General features: G+C 41.9%; 1 protein-coding gene across 1 annotated transcript in view; it reads left to right on the top strand.

Annotated features, from left to right (window-relative positions):
- The window catches only part of LOC134403979 (chromatin remodeling regulator CECR2), a 101,753-nt gene that overhangs the window by 64,564 nt on the left and 16,391 nt on the right, over window positions 1–20,798 (top strand). The window contains exons 7-9 of the mRNA XM_063134525.1: window positions 8,748–8,797; window positions 12,787–12,956; window positions 14,218–14,295. Of these exons, the coding sequence (XP_062990595.1) occupies window positions 8,748–8,797; window positions 12,787–12,956; window positions 14,218–14,295 (298 nt within the window). The remainder of the gene's footprint in view (window positions 1–8,747; window positions 8,798–12,786; window positions 12,957–14,217; window positions 14,296–20,798) is intronic.

Here is a 20,798-nt window from a genome sequence, read left to right as displayed (position 1 = left end):
TCCCCAGTCAAAGGCAGCTCCTCTATGATGGCTGGGACCAGGGGGCTCCTGGTCATTCTCTGAAGAGGAATCCAGCAGCAGGAGCATGACACCCAGGATGGTAATAGGAACCCTCAGAGGCCAGCTGTAAAGTATTTGCTAACCACTTGGAGGATATCTGCTTCAACTTGGATACCACTAAGTCAGCAGTTAGTGTGTCTAGATCAGCATCTAGACTTGGGTTATGGGGTGAATGTCAATTATTGCAGCTTGAGGATGTGGACATGGTGCTTGAAGGAGTGTGGCTTGCCGCATGCTTATTTTGACCCTTGGCATTCTTGGCTTATTAGGAGGAGGTAAAAACTGTCTGTTTATGAGAGAGCACTACCAGCTGATGTGCACTGCCAGGTTTTAGATCTAGTTTTGGAACTGAGACAGCTTTGGTCACTTTGGAAGGCTATCTATGCTGCAACCTAGACAGGGGAAGTGCAACCCTATTGGTTCTGCTGGTCAATAATATGCTTTATTTAAAAGTATTTTGATACTGCCATTCTCTAAAACCCACCAAACCTGTGTACAACATTATCAAAACAATAAGAACAACAGCACAAGAATTAAAACAACAATAAAATCCTAATTAAAGCACTAAAAACAACCATGAACGCGCTAAAACAAAAGGACATATTTTTTTTTAAAAAAAAGAACAAACCCTGTGTCTTGATACCTTTTTTTAAAAAGCAAAGAGAGTAGGGACTGATTGTTGACAATTTGGAAACAACACAGGAGAAAGCTATCTCATGTGTGCCTGTCAGGTGGTCTCCGCAATTGATGGTGTCCTTCTGCAGATCTTCATAACCAGACAGGTTCATAGTGAGACAGGCTGTACTTTAGATAGTCGATCCCTAAGCCATTTAAGGCTTTAAAGGCTTTAAAGGTTAAAACTGATACTTTGAATTGAGTCTGGATACCATAATTGATGGTACTGAAAGGCACTGAGAGGTCCAAGAAAACTAATAGGGCCATACTCTCCCTATCCAGTTCCCAGCATCCCATCTAAAAGCCCAATTTGAAATGGATCCAGATCATCAGTTTCATGACCACCTTGGCCAAGGGAAGGTTTCTTTAATGAAAGTCTTACTACTGGCTCCTTTAAGTGAGAGGGAACAATCCCCACCTGCAAAGAAGCATTAATCACCTTCCTTAACCATAGCAAGATTCCTGTCTTGGCTGATTTAATCAGCCAGGAGGGACAAAGGTCAAGTAAACAGGTGGTAGCCCTCATTACTACAGACACCCTGTCCACATCCTTGTGATCTACAAGCTGAAAGGAATCCAACATGACTGGACAAGCAGTTATCAAAGTCATACCAACCTGGCCTTCTCCAGTATTGAAATTCTAATCAAGGAGGGAGGATCTGAGCAACTTGATCCGCAAAACATTAAGTAAATTCTCACCTCACCTGCTGTGGCTCCCCTTCTCCCTGCGCAGTATGGAAAACCATTGCTGGCCAATTTTTTGCAGATATGATGGTGGCAGAAAAGTAAGCTCTGTTTGCTGCCCTCAGTGACTTGGAATTGGTCTCAGCCTCTGATTTGTCCAACATCAATCATCCTGTTTTATTACCGTCAGCTCCCTGTTAAAGCAGGGAGCTGAACTGGCACCACCAGGGGGAGCAGTAGCGTCAGCCACACAAGCCATTTCTTTATTCCACAGATCAGCTAGGGCTTTAACACTTCGTGGGATGAGACACAATCCCTCCCCCTCTTTCTTCAGCAGGTCTTTGCGATATGTGCCAGGTCTCCATACACAATTAAGTCTTACATGGGTGTTGTTTTCCCAATGACTGACCTGGCAATAAAAGCAGGACTTTTAGGCTGGAAGAACTGCTTTTGTTGTCATTATGGTTTTCTTCAGTAGATAGTCTGAAAGGAAGGATAGCCAGCAACTCATCCTCCTTTCCCTGAAATGGCCAGGTTGGAATCTCCCACTATATCTTCTACCATTAATTTATTGAAGTTGCTCCCAACTCCATCCTATATCCATATTCTTGAAAGCACATCTCAAAGAGCCCACTTAAAAGCATTAAAACCACCTCCTAAAAATGCAGTATCTAAAAGGCCCAGTCAGTGTAACTGAAAGTCCCCCCTCCCCCATAAAACTGAATCACAGCTGGCCGCCTCAGCCTCCAGGCCTTCCAAAGAGGTACCCCACCTTTGGTGTCGCCCCGTTGGGCAGTGTCTCTCTTAGAGCCCTGGGTCCAGCAATGAGTTACTTCCCAGCATCCCTAGGAAGCAGGAACTTTCTGGGCAACATGTTCTCCTGCAGTAGGACTACTTGTGAGGAAGGTGCCACAGACAGGTAAACAAGCAAGATGGCAAAAGTTCAGTCACCATCAGTCCCAGTGCGGCAGATTTTCTGGGATGGGCCTAGGAGGCACTGCTTTGTGTTGGCCCTGGTCTGTCCTTGAGGATCAGTTTGAGAAGGTGATGTTGGAGGATCCAATTCAATGTGTTGGTGTTCCCCAGGGTAACATTTCATCCCCTATGTTGCTTAACATCTATGCTAGGAAAAATTGTCTGTGTATTTGGAGTGCATTAACATCAATATGCTGGTGAGACCTAGCTTTATTTCTTCTTTATATTGAATGCCAAGAAAGCTATTGATCTCTTGAATTGGTGACTGGAAACCGCAATGGGCTGGAAGGATGAGCATTTATAAATTGAAGCATAATCCAGACAAGACAGAGGTGCTTCTGGTCAGGACAGAGATGGGATCAGTTAGGGATTCAATCTGTTTTGAGTGGAGTAGTACTTCCCTTGAAGGAGCAGGTTTGCAATGTGAGGATACTCATGGATTCAGCTTTACACCTGGATGCCGAGGCTTCAGCTGTGGCCAGGGATGCCTTTGCCCAATTTAATTTGGTGCACCACTTCTGCCTATTCAGCAGGTCTGACCTGTAGCATATGCCTGAGTTGCATCTAGATTGTATTATTACAGCGCATTCTACATGGGACTGCTTTTGAAGAGTTTTCAGAAGGTTCAGATGGTCCAGAATGCAGCAGCAAGCATGTGAATGGGTGTTTTACCTGTGGGATTATATTACATCTGTTCTGCAATGCTTTGTACTGGTTAGAGTGAGTTTCCAGGTGGAATTCAAAGTGTTGGTGATTACCTTTACCCAGGATACCTCCCATATTAGCCTGCCTAACCATTGATCAAGTGGGGAAACTCCTTCTCTGTGTCCCATCCATGGTGGAAGCACAGTTGGTTGTAATGACAGATAGAACTTTCTCAATGTCACACCAGTATTGTGTTTGAGCTTGCCACATGAGGTTCGGATGACCTCATCTCTGATTGATTTATGTCAGATAGTAATATTTTTTTTAAAAAAAAATAGTAGCCTTTTAATTTGTTATTGAAGTGATTTTATTGAAGATTGTATTTTATCTGTCATATTAAATTGTTTCTGTATTTTACTATTGCAATTTTAATTACTCTAAGCTGCCTTTAGTAATTCATTTGAATTGGAAAGCTGGAGTATAAATCTTAATTAATTAAAAAAGTAATGTTGTGGGGCCATTTCTGAAGAAGCCCTGAGGGTTGCAGTAACTATCAGCTTCTTTCAGACATTCCCATCTTGGGTAAGAGCAGGTGATAGCTGTACAACTCTTGGATGAAACTGATTATCTGGATCCATTTCAGTCTGGCTTCAGACCTGGGGTTGGCACAGAAACTGCCTTTTTATGAATGACCTGCACCCAGAGAAGGACAGGGGATTTGCTACTCTGCTAATTTTCCTGGATCTTTCAACAGCTTTCGATACCACAAACCATCATATTTTTTGGACAAGCTGTCTGTTTTGGGAGTGATAGGCTCAGTGTTTCTGCTCTTATCTAGAAAGTCTATTCTAGAAAGTGGTGCTGGGGGACTTCTGCTCAACCCTGTAGAATCTATGCAGTGAGGTCACACAAGTTTCCACCTTGTCCTCTATGCTTTTTAAAATCAATATGAATCTGCTGAGTGAATTTATCTGGAGTTTTGAAGTTGGGTGTCATTAATGTGCAGATGACACTCAACTCTATCTCTCCTTTACATCAGCTTCAGGCGAAGCAGTGGAAGTGCTGAATTGTTGCCTGGAAGCAGTAATGGGCTGGGTGTGGGCCAACAAACTGATGTTCAATCCTGGAAACTTGAAGGTACTGTTGATTGGGTAGTTCATCTGTCCAGGGAGGTAGATTGCAACCTGTTCTGGATGGGGTTGCACTCCCTCGGCCTAAAGGATCAGGTTCACAGTCTGGTGGGTGCACATTGATCCAGTTCTGCCATTAGAGTGCCTTTCTCTAGCTAAGGCCAATGCACTAGCTGCAACTCCTCCTGAATAAGGATAGCATACCATGGTTATTCATAGTGCTGTGCACCACCTCAACCCAGATCTGAGTTGGTCTTGGGTCAGCCCGAGGCACTCTGAGGCCGAAGCAGATCGGTACCGAAGCCTTGGGGCACCTGGGGCCAATTCAGAGTGGCTCTGGGCCACTCCCTGCCTGCCCAGGAAAGCCGGCATAAGGCTAGCTGCCACACCAGACTCACCTCCCTTCCCGCCACCACCACTGCCCACCGCCGAGACTTACCTGTAAAGCGTGTCCTCCTCCCAGAGAGCTGAGCCATGATCTAAAGTTAAGGTCACACCGGCTCTCTGTTTATACTATATCTATGGATGCAACTACAGTGGCCATAAAGGGTCATTCCTCTTTTTGGCTGCTGTAGTTTGTGTCCATAGATGTAATAAAAACAGGGAGCCATCGTGATCTTAACTTTAAATCTTGAAAAGGATACTGATTATCTAGACCCATTCCAGTCTGGGTTTCAATCTGGTTATCGGACTGAATCAGCCTTGGTTGCCCTGATGGATGATCTTTATCGAGAGGGAGACAGGGGACATGCAACCCTGTTAATTCTGTTCAATTTCTCATCAGTTTTTGATACCATTGATGATGGTATCCTCCTGGATTGACTCCATGGGATGGGCATCAGAAGCACTGTGCTACAGTGGTTCCGGTCCTGCCTACGGGATCATTTTCAGAGAGTAACATTGGGTGAGCATTCCTCGGCCCCTTGGCAATTGAGCTATGGGGTGCCACAGGTCACCAGCTTGTCTCCAATATTATTTAACATCTATATGAATCCGCTGGGAGTGGTCATTAGGGGATTTGGAGCTAAATTTCATCAATATGCTGATGACATGCAGCTCTATCTCCCTGTGACAACTGAATCGGATGAGGCTGTGCAGGCCCTGGACTGGTGCCTAGATTCAGTAATGGGCTGGATGAGGGCAAATAAACTGAAACTGAATCCTGGCAAGACAGAAGCCCTGTGGGTGAATGGTTCCCAAGTCTGGGAGATAGGCTCATTGCCTGTTCTGGATGGGGTTGCACTCCCTCTGAAAGATCAGGTTCGTTGTTTGGGGGTACTCCTAGATCCATCACTGTCGCTGGAGGCCCAAGTGGCCACAGCAGCTTGGAGTGCCTTTTACCAGCTTTGGCTGGTTCACTAGCTATGGCCATTCCTGAACAGGGATAGCTTGGCCACGGTGGTAGAGGCATTGGTAACCTCAAGATTGGATCACTCCAGTGCGCTCTATGTGGCGCTGCCCTTAAAGCTGCTCCAGAAGCTGGAGCTAGTGCAGAAAGCTGCAGCTTGGCTGTTGTCTGGAGCGGCCCCTTTCAGCATGTAACTCCTTTGTTGAGTGAACTGCACTGGCTGCCTATTCGCTACCAGGCGAGATTTAAGGTTCTTGTACTAGTGTACAAAGCCCTAAACAACTTGGGACCAGGATACCCGAGCGAGCACCTTCTCCCCATATCAACCTACCTGGTCACTCAGCATCTGAGGGCATCCTCCTGGTGGTTCCACGTAAAGCTATCGTCTTGCCCCTCCTAAAAACATTGTTGTTCCAGGATACTTTCCCTTAATGACCAACCATAGTTTATTTTGCACTTTCTTCTTTTAAAAATTATTTTAATGTTTATTCTGTTTTATTCTATTTTATCTGTTCACTGCTCCAAAATTTTGAATGGGGAGTGGTATATAAATATTGTAAATAAATAAATATATCATGGTTCGGCTAAAAATGCAATTTATAGGAAAGTCCTGGCAGTGGCATCTCTGGCTTTGGGGGGAAGGGGGTGAGGGGACTGCAAAGGTGGGGGCAGGGGGCTCCAAAAGGGGGGCAAGGGGGTTTGAGCAGGGAATGGGGAGTCAGGAGTTCTATGGACTCCTGATCGGCCTTGTGCCTGGCTTTCCTAGGTGCCAGCCATGCAGACAACACTCAAGAACCTGCAAGGCCGAGTTGCGGGGAGGGACAGAATTTCACTTTGGCAACATGGCAGGCACCCCTCAAAGTACCCCGAGTTGAATCAGGGCCATTTCGTAGGCTCTGAAATGGCCTCTGAGGTGAGTCGGGGAAGCTGCAGACAGGTCTAACTATTCATACTCTGGTAACCTCCAGGTTAGAGTACTACAATGCATTTATGTGGAGCTCCCTTTGAAGACTGCCTGGAAACTGCAGTTAGATCAAAATACATCCATTAGGCTTGTAACTGGGACTGGGCATTAGGATTGCATCTCTCCAGTGCCTAAAGAGTTCCACTGGCTTGTCAGTTTTTGAGCACAGTTCAATGTGCCGGTGCTTACATAGCTTGGGATCCAGATATGTGAGGGAACATATTCTCCCATATCAACCTACCCGTAAAATGTGATCTTCTCTGTACCGAGTGCCGTTCCAATCTGAGGTGGACCCTCTACCTCAAGGAGGCTTTCTTGTCACTTATGTTATTGTCTTTTAGGTGTTAGGTTAAGCCTGTTTAATTTCCCCAGGTTTTCAAATATTGTACATACATTTTTATGTCTGTGATAGTTTTTAGTGCTGCTCGTTCTGTTTATTATTGTTGTTTCACTGTTTTATGATCTGTTCTAAATAGCCTTGGATTTTTTTAATTGAAAGGGCAATATAAAAAAAGTTTTAAATAAATGGAATACCTTTGTGACATTGGTTTAACCTTTAGTGGTGTGTGTGTGAGAGAGAGAATATGTGTGTCCATTGTACCTTTGCAGTTCATGAAGCAGGTCTTTGTTTCAAAATCTATATCACAATAAATATCACTTTAAGATATCACTGTGTTTTAAACTTTCATGCTGCTGAATCCTAAAATGGCTGCTTTTAGAATTGATTTAGGGATGGATTTACCTGAGCCTAAGGAAGCACAAACACTGATTTCAGACTGAAAAACATGTAAATTTGTAGAAGTGTACTTTGTTAGGGTTCTTTATTTTTCTTGTAAAGGTTGCACTTTTAAAGAATGTGGCACTTTTTATTAGTGCTGGTATAATGGAAATGAGGCATATATTTGAGAGGATCACACATGGGCAGGTTGAGAGGGAAGCTGTATAAGCTTTGCCCACTGAAAACTTGAATATTGGGGGGTCGCAGAGGGGGACAGACCTCTTATCTTTTGTGCTGATCCTCTAATTATTGTTTTAGAGCATAAGGGGGATGATTTAGCTAAAATTGGGAATAGTCAGAAGATGGGGTATGTGGATTTCATTAGGAGCCCTTCTACCTTTCCACACCATTTTTTTCAACAGTGACCTGGTTCACATGACACAATGCTCCACCATGGCTTAATTTACCCATGGAAGCTATTGCATTGTGCTGGGCACCCATGGACACAATTTTTGCATGGAACGCATGGATGCCCAACTTGCCATGGGTTATTGTATTGTGTGAATCAAGGCGGAAAGGGTTATTTGAGGGTTAGACAACCCTCAAATAACATATGGCTTGTTTTAACATTATTTGAGGTTCGTCTAACCCTCAAACAAGCCCTGCTGCCTGAGTTTGCATGACACGACAAGCCACAGCATGATGCAATAGCCCCTGTGGGAAAATGAAGCCACAGTGGCCTGACATGTTATGCAACCAGGTTAAATTAGCCACTGTGGTTTATTTAAATTGTGGTGCATCTTGGATGCAATTTCCATAATCATTGCCCAGTGTCAGCTTGTCATGTTGTCTCAACCCAAAGTGGCATGGCCTGTTGGGAGGGGAAACAATTCTCCAATAACTTATGGGCTGTTGCAGGATTATTGGAGGGTTGTTTCCACCTCCAACAAGACATGCTGCCTGGGTTATGTTGACAAGACATTATGGAAACTATGCCTAGGGAACACTGCAATTTAAATAAGTCATGGTGGCTAATTTTGATGAACTGGCCCATTGACTCTACTTAGTCCCAGGCCAGATCTACACTAAGCAAGATATAGCACTATGAAAGTGGTATATGGTATGTGTCATGGGCCCCAACAGTTATCAGTGCACTTCAATACCGCTATAAAGCAGTAGTGTGGTTCCTGCCTCTTATATACTGCTTTCATACCACTTTCATAGTGCTATATCCTGCTTGGTGAAGATATAGCCCCAGTCTGGTTTCTGGCAGATTTTCAGATACTGTCCATATGCTCTCAGGCTTCTCTCTAGAACCATGAAACCTAGAAATATTTTCTTTTCTTTTTACTGAGGGTTGAGTCCTAAGAGACCAGATTCTACCACACAGTTTGTCTTTTCAGACTAAAATGAAGTTATGTTTCTATTTACAAACTTCTGTACCATTTCAGTGGTAGTATGTTTTATCCCATCAGTAGGCGTATTTCTTTGTTTAATTTTCTTTTTATCATTTTCTAATAGTACATTATCTTTTCTTTTTGCTTATAGAGAGAAGGCAGAAGAAAATGCACTTGTGCATGAGTCACAGTTGAGAAATGGTAAGGGGAAGTTTAAACATAGTTAATCTAAAATATTCCAGAAGGGAGGGCCTCCTGATACTCTCTTCTCTCTTTTGCCCATTTCATTCTGAGCAGATGGGGAACAAAAAGTTAGATTTCTTGGATTTTCAGTAGAATAGTTCTTCCTGTATTTAAATGAATGGCAGCTGAGTGTGAATGTGTTTAGGCTATTTGACCCCTCTACAACTGGAGGTACTGTCTTTCTTAATATGATATTGGTTTCTTTCAGTCATGGGGCAGAATTTGCATGCAAGGCACATGATATCAAATCCTCTTTTGAGCACCTGTATTCTTCCTCAATATGTCATAAAAGGAGGGAAGAGAAACCTTATACTCCCTGATTAAATCCATCCCCTTTGACAGTGGAGCCTCTGACCCAGATTTTTCCCCAGATTGTCACTGATGGCAGAGTTTTCATTATGGCCATGCTATAGACCTGTGCACACTCAAGCACTGATTAATCTTCCTTATGAGAATAATACACTTACATATATTGTATATCTAAACTTGCCCACAGTGTGGATAGGTGAGTTCAGCTACAGTATATATCTAGAGCAAAACTAGGCATGTGTGCTTGCTTTTTACATGTCTATTTTCTTCTTCTGAGTTCACAAACAGGGATCAGGATGTGTAAGCGGGGCAAGAAAGGATTAATAGCTTCGGCTATTGGGCGGTATAGAAATGTAATAAATAAATAAATAAAATAACAACATAAGAAAAGCTGCTGGGTCAGACCAAAGGCCCATCTAATCCAGCATCCTGTTTTCACAGTGGCCAGCAAGATGCCTCTGGGAAGCCCATGAGGTTATGAAGGCAATAGATCCCCAGCAAACTGGTATCCAGAAGCATGTTTCCTCTGATCCTGGAGGTAGAATCATAGAATAGCAGAGTTGGAAGGGGCCTACAAGGCCATCGAGTCCAACCCCCTGCTCAATGCAGGAATCCACCCTAAAGCATCCATGACAGATGCTTGTCCAGCTACCTCTTGAATGCCTCTAGTGTGGGAGAGCCCACAACCTCCCTAGGTAACTGATTCCATTGTCGTACTGCTCTAACAGTCAGGAAGTTTTTCCTGATGTCCAGCTGGAATCTGGCTTCCTTTAACTTGAGCCCGTTATTCCGTGTCCTGCACTCTGGGAGGATCGAGAAGAGATCCTGGCCCTCCTCTGTGTGACAACCTTTTAAGTATTTGAAGAGTGCTATCATGTCTCCCCTCAATCTCCTCTTCTCCAGGCTAAACATGCCCAGTTCTTTCAGTCTCTCTTCATAGGGCTTTGTTTCCAGACCCCTGATCATCCTGGTTGCCCTCCTCTGAACACGCTCCAGCTTGTCTACGTCCTTCTTGAATTGTGGAGCCCAGAACTGGACGCAATAATCTAGATGAGGCCTAACCAGGGCTGAATAGAGAGGAACCAGTACCTCATGTGATTTGGAAGCTATACTTCTATTAATGCAGCCCAAAATAGCATTTGCCTTTCTTGCAGTCATATCACACTGTTGGCTCATATTCAGCTTGCAGTCTACAACAATAATAATTACAATAGTAATTTAATAATTACTTATTAAATTTATCCCTATGAGAAACCTGTGGCACAAGGTCACTATTATTCTTGTATGGTTTTTTGCTTGCTTAGATGATTTTTATTTTTACAACTGAGGAAATTGAGCCTAGGAGATGGTTATCGCACTGTTGGCTCATATTCAGCTTGCATTCTACAACAATTCCAAGATGCTTCTCGTTTGTAGTATTGCTGAGCCAAGTATCCCCCATCTTGTAACTGTGCATTTGGTTTCTATTTCCTAAATGTAGAACTTGGCATTTATCCCTATTAAATTTCATCCTGTTGTTTTCAGCCCAGCAATCCAGCCTATCAAGATCACTGTGAAGTTTGTTTCTGTCTTCCAGGGTATTAGCTATCCCACCCAATTTTGTGTCATCTGCAAATTTGATAAGAGTTCCCTGCACCTCCTTGTCCAAATCATTAATAAAAATGTTGAAGAGCACTGGGCCCAGGACTGAGCCCTGCGGTACCCCACTCGTTGCCTCTCCCCAGTTTGAGAAGGTTCCATTGATAAGTACTCTTTGAGTCCGATTCTGTAGCCAACACCTAATAGTTGTTCCATCTATCCCACTTTTAGCTAGTTTGTTAATCAGAATGTCATGTGGTACTTTGTCAAAAACTGCTGAAGTCAAGATATATGACGTCCACAGCATTCCCACGGTCCACAAGGGAGGTTACCTTATCAAAAAATGAGATCAAATTTGTCTGACAGGACTTGTTCTTGACAAATCCATGTTGGCTTCTAGTGATCATCGCATTGATTTCAAGATGTTTACAGATTGACTTCTTTATAATCTGCTCCAGAATTTTCCCAGGGATGGATGTCAGACTGACTGGTCTGTAGTTCCCAGGTTCCTCCTTTTTGCCCTTTTTGAAGATAGGGACAAAGTTAGCCCTCCTCCAGTCGTCTGGCACCTCACCCGTCTTCCATGATTTTGCAAAGATAATAGACAAAGGTTCTGAGAGTTCTTCCACTAGCTCCTTCATTACTCTAGGATGCAGTTCATCGGGCCCTGGAGATTTGAACTCATTCAAGGAAATTAGGTGTTCTTTGATCATTTGTTTATCAATCTCAAACTGTAATCCTGCCCCCTCAACTTCTGCTTCACTTTTTCCAGGGGGGTCATAGAAGAGTGATATCATATGAGAGTATTTGAAGAGTGCTATCATGTCTCCCTTCAATCTTCTCTTCTCCAGGCTAAACATGCCCAGTTCTTTCAGCCTCTCCTCATAGGGCTTTGTTTCCAGACCCCTGATCATCCTGGTTGCCCTCCTCTGAACATGCTCCAGCTTGTCTGCATCCTTCTTGAAGTGTGGTGCCCAGAACTGGATGCAATACTCTAGATGAGGCCTTACCAGGGCTGAATAGATAGGAACCAGTACTACATGGTAGCATGTAGCCATTGATAGCCTTATCCTCCATAATTTGTCTAATTCCCTTTTAAAGTCATTTATTTATTTTATTTATTTATTATACTTATATACCGCCCCCATAGCCAGGGCTCTCTGTCATCTAAGTCATCTAAGTTAGTAGCTTTCATCACATTTTGCAACAGCAAATTCTATAGCTTAACTGTGGTTTAGCTTAAAGTTAACCCTGTCCCCCTTCCACAGTATGAATGCAAATTGCACATACATACCCAAAGTTGCTATTAGCCCTGTGAGAGAAGCTTCCCTTGGCACCAATGCAAGTTCCTTCCTAGGGCCATTACCAACTTTGGATGGAGGACAGATTTTCATCAAGGGGGGGAAAGAGTAACAAAACAAAACAAAAACACAAAGCTTTCCTACATGTCATAATCCCAATCCTGATTCCTGCCCTCAACATTTAACATAACTAGAAAAAGGCTACACACATTAAATGCAGTCATGCATTTACCATCATATTTATTTTGGCCCTTCAACAGATAAAAAGCATGACTATACAGATTTGTTGAAAGATGCTGCTTACATTTTTAAGGCCTTTAAAATGCCCAAAAGGAATGCAGAGCACACAGCAACTGACCAGAGAAGAAAGTCTGAGAGAAGCCAATTAGTTGTGTCACCATGGTGCCATGCTGACTATTTGTTTCGTTCATATTTTCAGTTTCAAGGCATTAAGTCTGGTATTAGACTGATTACGGATATGTAGTAAAAGTCATATCCATCAAATTTTAGCTGAAATTGATAAATCAAGTGGCTGAAATCTAAATATTGCATCTACTTTGATTTGCCACCAGTGAATTTTTTGTGGGTGTTGTCCAGATCAGTAATGAAATGTACAAGATGAAATTGCAAAATGCATCCTACAGAACTATGAATTTTGACTTATTGGTACCATCACATGGTCAGGTTATGTAAGGCCTATTAGAGGTAATGTCAGTGCTCTATTTGATTTAGCAACACTGCATCTTTGTTTTATGGAAGGTTCTCAAGGACCGGGTCATGGAGCATGGTGGCTGCTGTGTCAGACAGAAGAGGAGTGGAGGCAGGTCACGGAGAGCTTCCGCGAAAGAACATCTTTAAGGGAGAGACAGCTCTACAAGCTTCTGAGTGAAGACTTCCTCCCAGAGATTTGCAACATGATTGCTCAAAAGGTAAGTCAGAATATTTGAATCCTTTGAGGCAGCCTCAAGTGTTGAGAGCAGCTGAACAAGTATGCTTCTTGGTTGTAAAATTCTGTGGCCAGCTAACCAAAATGGTGTTGTTGGAATAAGTTATCCAGATGCTATTAATTTTCTTAAACACATTTTCATAGTTTGGTAATATATGAAAATTTGCTTGATCTGTCCCTTTTTTTGGGACATGCACAGATTCATGCAGGAGAAAGGGTTGGGTGCACATAGATAATGTTGGAGAGGCAGTAGTTGTGGAGGAGAAAAGTGACAGGACATGGTGCTAGGGTAAGAGGCAGGACCAGTAGATGTTCAATGTTTTCTTCACAATCTTGAAGATTTAGAATATTAGAAGATTTTCTAGTTTAACAAGGTTAAATTCAGATAGCCAGTGAACAACGGGGAAAGTTAGAGGCTTGGCTATCTGGAACTGCTGAAGAGATACTTTGAAGAATATAATTTTCACATGTTGTAGACAAGGCCATTTTGTTTTGTTTAGGAAGAATTGGTAACCTCCATGCATAGTGGCTGCAGATATGTTCAGAGATGGAATATTGAGTAGAATGAAGATAAACTTAATAATATTTTCCTTGAGAGTGTCTTAGTGAATATGTGTTCTCTCCCTTGTCCTCCAGTTCAGATTAGAAGGGCTTGACTGGTATGAGTGGGGATACTTACTCTCTCCTTTTGATACATTATATTTTAGGTTGAGAAGAGTCATGGGGGGTAGTAGATAGAGGGGAGGCAGGTGGATAGGTGAGTGGATGATCCTGTCTTATGGCAGAAGGTTGCACTGGGCAGTCTTCTAGTCCCTTTTCAACTCTCTGGTTCTGTGAGATTTGAATCTGGATGACATTTAATCACAGCAGCAGCATTTTGGTGGCTTGTTTTTTTAAAAAATATATCTTGGTTTTGATATTGTTTTAAAAATACGTTAATAGAAATAGCCGAGCTAAGAAAGACCTCATGACTAAGCTCTTGGTAAGCTGCTGCCTGGACTAATGATGTTTTTGATGTTGTTTTAAAAACCACCCCTAGCAACTGAATACACAGGCTGGTTCTTTGGGTAGCTTCATATGGTTCTATCTTAATAAAGGCATCAAGACTTTATAAAACATTAATAAGAAATACATTGTAAAGCACTTGGCACATTGAAAATATTGTAGAAATTATTATTAATCATAAATAATAGATACAGCAGGAATTGTGATGATCTATACTAACTTCTTTCCCCATTTTTTAGGAAAAACGTTTACATCGGATGGAGTTTTCTTCCAGGTGGATGTCAGATCGTCAGGACATCAAGCCAATCCATCAAGAGGTAAGAGACCTCTTAAGAATAGGTGTGCCAGGCATGTGTTTTATTTGAGGTTTGTGCTATTTATGCTATTTCTATGCAGCTTCATAACAGTAAGTATAATGTATTGGGTGGCTCACAAAATAAACAAATAATAAAAGTTTAAAGATACATTATAGTAAAATACAATAACATGCCACAAATAAAAACACACCAGTTAAGATCAACACAGAACAATTAAAAGCAGGGAGCAGAGGTATAAAAATGCAGAAAATAAAAACATCAAAAGACATTAAAGTAGGCATCAGGCAGGTCTCTCTGGAGCAGCATTCCACAAATGGGGAACCACTACTGAAAATGCCTTTTCACTCATAGCTGCCTGCCATAACTCACTTAGCAGAGGCCGTTGAAGAAGGGCCTCAGTTGATGATCTCAGGAGTCAGATAGGTACATACAGGAAGAGGCAATCCTTAAGATACCAAGGTCCCAAACTGTGAAGGTCTTTAAAGGTCAAAACCAGCACTTTGAATGGGAACCAGTGAAGATGATATACTGGCATAATATGTTCATAATCCCCAGCCCTAGTTAATAATGGTTACATTCGTAACCATATTTTGCACCAGTTGATTTCCAGACCATTTTCAAAGGCAGCCCCCATTGCAATAATTTAAACAGTAGTTTAGCAGGGCATGGATTGCTGAAGCCAGGCTATATCTATCCAGGTAGTATTGAGTGCAATCCCTTCCAGAATGAGCTCAACCCCACTCATCTGGGTGCCTAGTGTATTCTGATGCAGAAGACACCTTTGAGTGTAAATTTCTATAACAGCATTAGAAATGATAACGTAAGTATGAAATGTTACAGATAGCAGAATAGTTTAGTGTATCCAATAGAATTAGCATTAATAAATTGGCAGTCTAACAAGAGCAAGAACAATGAACAACAAAGAATCAGGCAATATCTCAAAGCATCCTACAGACTTAACATTTGGACTTGTTGCATCAAGAGGATGTTGTAACTGTGAGATACAAACCTTGCTATGGATTGGAGATGCTGTGCATTTTATGACTGTATCTAATTTATGCTTCTTTTTAATGTAATTTTTTTAGATTTAAGTGTAAATGGAAAAAGGGATCTCACAGTTAACCTGGGACAAAGGGGGAGAGTATAAACAAAGAGAAATTCATCCAAGTTATGGCATTGTTGGGTACTCAATATGAATTTCAGCTCTCTGCCTCTGGTATATCTGCTAGCCTAATTTTTTACATGAGTGGAAGCAAACGGTTCATTTGCCAGATTTCTACACCTAGCTTACTATTTGGTGAACGTTACCTAGGTAATTATAGTAGACCCCTCTACAATACTTGCCTCCTCTGACACATGCATCTTGGGGGGATATTTAATATGTCGTTTGGCTTTATTGCTATCCATAACGGTTAATAAAACACTTTCTACCTGAAAAGACATACAACTTGCCTGCTGTAATTTCACCCCAGATGGAAAGATAGAGTTGTATAGTTTATGATTACAATCAAGCCAATTTTATTTTATCAGTCACAAAGAACATTGCAAAGTTATGCTTGATGTCACTGAAGCTTTATTTGGCAGGGGTGAGATAGAGCTCTTGAAATGCTTTCATTTATCTAGAAGCAGGTTGGAAAGAACATTTGGCTGGATTCCTACCTCCCAGACAGCCATCTGGTTGTCATCACCACAGGGAACTTCCAGACTTCTGTGTAATCCAGAAACAAAGCTCTCTGTTGAAGCACTTCAAAGCGTTGAATAGGAGATTCAGCCATTTCTTCCACATCTGGGAAGTGAGATGGTACACAGTGGCAGATTCTGCACTATATCATTACAAATCAGTGCCTTCCCAAATTTGAGTTTCATGCAAAGTTACTTCTGAAGTTGTTTCTGACTTGATAAACTAAACTTGTACATGAAAAGTTGCCAATTGCATTTCTTGCTATACACAAGTAGAAATCTGAGGAATAGGTATGTTCCTGGGGCCTGGCAAGTTTGATTGGGAAAGGCTGTTAAGAATTTCTAGACTGATGAAAAGCTGTCAACAGAAAGAATCTGAAATTGCAAATGTCTGAGATGTCATAACTGGTGAGGTCTGGATTGATTATTATTTATTTATTTTAATGTAACACATTGTCCTAGATTTTGGATAAATAGAGTGATATTATGTTGAGAAATTAACACTGACTTTCAGAGATGGTTTTGGCAAACTGATGAAGAGGCAGAACTACCTTCTCACGGAAGAAGTTCTAAAGAGATTTATAGAGAAACTGGACACAATAGTATGACACACTGGACACACTCCAAGCTGTACATCACAAAATCATTTTGTATAAGAAAAATTATGGGGAAATGCCTAATTTGCATAATGTATACAGCTTGTAGATCAGCTTTCTCAGAACCATAGTCAATTCTTTCAATATAACTTTGTGAAAGAAGAGGATTATAAACTGTAAAGCCAAGAAGTGGTGGTAATTCTAGGTTAATTAATCAAAGTAAAAAGTGTGACCTTATGTCCTCACCTTAAGAGCCACTCCTCTTCTTTAACAGTGGAACCCCAGGAGAGATGTATGTGCTGCTGCATTATTTCCATTTTGAGATTTTAGAGGTGCAAAAGAAAAATAAAACATCCATGAAATTATATGGTGCATATTATTTGCAGTAGCAAAAATCTCATATTTGGATACAGAGAGACAAATGGGTGCTCATCAGTAACAGGCTTGCTAACGCCCCCATGATACTTAATGTAGGTACTTAATGGCCACTGTGTGTGTCTGGGTTCCTGTTCACTCAAGTCCCTCTTTGCAGTTTTTTTTTTACCTAAGAGGGGAGCAGGGTATCAATAGAGTATCAAGAAAAGCATTTCCAGGTAAACAAAATATCAAGTGCTTTGTGTCTCTGCTTGTCTTTAAATTGGAAGGATTGCCAAGACATGATGCAGGGAAGTTGGGAAGATTGTAATAGCAGAATATGTATCCTATCTGTGGAATGGTGCCTTCCTTCTAGTTCCAAGATGTAGATGCAACTTAAATCTCTGATGCAACTGCTCTGTAGGCTTCTAATCCTTCAGAGTATTTCTCAAACAGGTGGTTCAGATTAGCTCCTCATTAAAAACCTTTTGATCAGCACCTTCATTAAGGAGAAACTGCGGAAATCCTAGTAGGGATCATACAGGGGGAAAGAAAGGGGAGACAGGGGCTGTACAATGTCTACAGCAAGACCAAGGTGGATGGGGCTGCAAATCTTGTATTCTTGAAGTCTGAGAATGTCTTTTGTGGGGCTATATTAGAAGAGAGAGCAGAAGGCAGAGTTCAGAAGTCCCTGGAGCCTATTGTTCTGCATAGCCCACAGTGCCCTCAGCTGCAGGCATGTGGGTGGCACTGCAGAAAACCTGCAGACCCACATTCTTCAGGCTTAACAGCATTTCCACCCACATCACACAATATATCACCTCACAGTTGACGTTCTGCACTCAAACTACTTCTGTTGCATTTTGCCACCATTCAGGTGAGTAGTGTTTTGCGTTTGGGGAAATTTCATGATGAACTGAACCAGTTCATGAAATTTCATTGGCTTAAACCAGAACAGTTTAAGTCACAGCTGAACCCAAGCTAACACCAAGCCCAAAAAGTTGGTTGTTTTACCCCTCTTCAACACCATCAGTCTTTACGGTGCTTTGTGGAGTAATATAAGCAAAGACAGGTCCATTCTCTGAAGAGCTTACAAACTTATTTTTTAGCAGAGAGGAGACAACAGAGGAAAAAGGTTAATGAGATATATGTGAAGCTAGGACTTTTTGCTTCTGTGTGAATCACTTTACACTTGCTTACATTGAACTTATTCATTATGATTATTTTTAATATTACTAATAGTACTTCTGAACTGCCTTTCTGCCAAAGTACATAACCTGCCAACATGCATAAGAAAAAAAGTATTTATGGAAGCATAGCTGGCGACAATAGCCCAGAGTGCCTTTTATCAGCTTTGGTAGGTATGTGAGTTGAGACCCTATGTAGGGAAAATGGATCTGGCCTCAGTTATGCATGCCCTAGTTCCATCCAGACTGGACTACTATAGTGCACTCTATATAGGTCTGCCTTTGAAGACAACTTGGAAACTTCAGATGGTACAGAACACGTCTACTTGAATCCGACTAGATTGTCAGATTGTATTACACCAATCCTGTACCAGCTGCAGTAGTCTCCAATGCCTTTCTGGGATCAATTCAAAGTGCTGGTTTTAACCTTTAAAACCCTCCTGTGCTAAAAGCTTGAATATGGCTTGGTAGCTATGCCAATTAGCTACCAAGCCATGTTCAAGGTGTTACTATAGGTTATAAGTCCTTAAACAGCTCAGGACCAAGTTATCTGAGAGACCACCTTCTCCCTGGTCTCTAAGTTCTTCTTGGGAGGCCTTGTTTACCATACCCCAGCCTACCGAAACTCATTTGGCCATGGTGCAGAAGAAAGATCTTCTCAGTTGTAGCATGCACCATGTAGCCAAGCAACAGACTACAGCAAGTTGTGCACACACTTTATATGGATAAGGTGAGGAATTAAGCAATCCTCTGGATCTCCTTGATAAAAGGATCAGGTAATGGGAAAGACTTCTGCTGAGATGCGGGACAGCTGTAGCCAGTCAGGTTAGACAAGTCTGGGTTAGATGGACCAGTGGTCTGACTCATAGAGGCAGCATTATGCATTCTTAAGCAATTGCCTGATAAGTTTATTGAACAACCTGTTTTTAGCAGGCTGGGGGCAGGCATGTGGTGTCATCAGTATTCTACATAGCTCACTCCCAAGGTTAGCAAAAGAAGAATGTATTCAGGTTGCTGTGTTGGACTCTTTTGATTTGGAATAGAGACAGCCTCACCTTTACTATCCTAGCTGCCCTTTGAATTCTTTCTTATTTGTTGACACTAGATCCATAGTAGTCAAAAGTTTGAAACAAAACTTGTTTACAAAAATGTAAAAGTCCTGGGAAATAATTCCCTAGAAAGACCAGTTAAGATAGGCTGTGTATTATTATTTTTTGCAGTTTTCTTTTATTATATTTATCTTTATGCAGCCATATCTTATTATTCAGACACTACTGTATTTGAATACATTCTTGAGGGACAATCTAGGAGTGGTCAGTTGAAATGGTCCTAAATAACTTAAGAGGTCTCTTCACTAGCTAATTGCTCGGATTCTCTTTAAATTATTCTCCTGGGATGTGCTATTTTGGATTAATTGGGTACTGAAGCAGCACTAGTTCAAATACACAAGATCACTCTGGTGGGTAGGGTTACACTCAAAGGACACCTTGCATTCTGATGTGAGGAGCAGGTGTTTGTATCCAGTTCTCTACTCTGTTTGCACTTTTCTCCCAGGATCTGGCATGTTGTAAAACAGCCTAAAGCTTGTAATATTTTTTTAACTCTTGTTGAACTGTTCTGCTATTGGAGAACCAAATGGCCCTGTGGTAGCTTCCTTAATGCATGGCTGTTGCCAGTGGCAGGGGTGGAAGATGATGTCAGACAATTCTCAATGGGAGCATTACTGAAGGAAATGACTAAATAGCATTTTTGCAACAACACAAATAGGGAGGCACTTAGGATATCTACAGTGGAAGCTAGTCTGCCTTTCCAACAATTTATCAGTGCCCCCTTAGGTCCCATTTGCAGGCAGGTGAAAAAAAATGAAGCAATAATAACTAAGACACAGGCTTTTTCTCTGGATTAATGATGGGCTAAGGCCTGAAGGGTAATGCAGATGCTCCAGATTATCTTCAATTCTCAGGAAATGGTGCAAAAGTTTTCACTGAGGTGGTAAAGCTGTTCGGGCTATGCCACCTCTGACTACAGAGGGAGGCTTCCATGATTGAGAATACTCCTTCCACATATCTATTTTTCTATATGGTTAAAACATTCAATCATGGGGAGCTTCCACATGCAGCCAGAAGTGACATAAGATAAGGGTTCTACCCTAGTCATTTACCTGATATGCTATTTTCCTACAGGCAGGGATGTTTTTGTATTTATTTTTTATGGAGAAGCATTCCATCATGTGATTCCCCCAATTGTAGCCTAGACACAGGTGTATCATCCTAGCAAAAATTAGGACTGAGAAACCATTTATAACCTAAACATAGAGCAAAGGAAGCTATAGAGCAAGGGGGTGCATGAGTTTTTCAGCCTTTAGGGTCACATGTCATATGGGGTCAGGGGACGCACACACACACACACACACACACACACACACACACCAGTGATCCTGATATAGATTGCTCTTCCTTTGCTGCTAGCAGTGGCAGAAGTGATCTGTATGAGGATCTCTGGAAAAAGGAGTGGAGAGTAGAAGCAGGGGGGACTGTAATGGCAGTGGGGATGTCAGGGTAGCTATGGGGTCTTGCAATACAGGCCTTGGGGTGTGCAGGTTGTGCACCCCGCTTTAGAATCATAAATAGCGTTCTTTTCTCTTGGCATTAAGGAAGGAACTGTGCTATACAGCTCTGTAAGTGAG

Source organism: Elgaria multicarinata, chromosome 9 (genome assembly GCF_023053635.1).
Source record: "Elgaria multicarinata webbii isolate HBS135686 ecotype San Diego chromosome 9, rElgMul1.1.pri, whole genome shotgun sequence".
In the NCBI taxonomy this organism is placed as follows: Eukaryota; Metazoa; Chordata; class Lepidosauria; order Squamata; family Anguidae; genus Elgaria; species Elgaria multicarinata.
The sequence above is the reverse complement of the archived record's forward strand: the minus strand, read 5'-3'. Positions and strand labels throughout refer to the sequence as shown.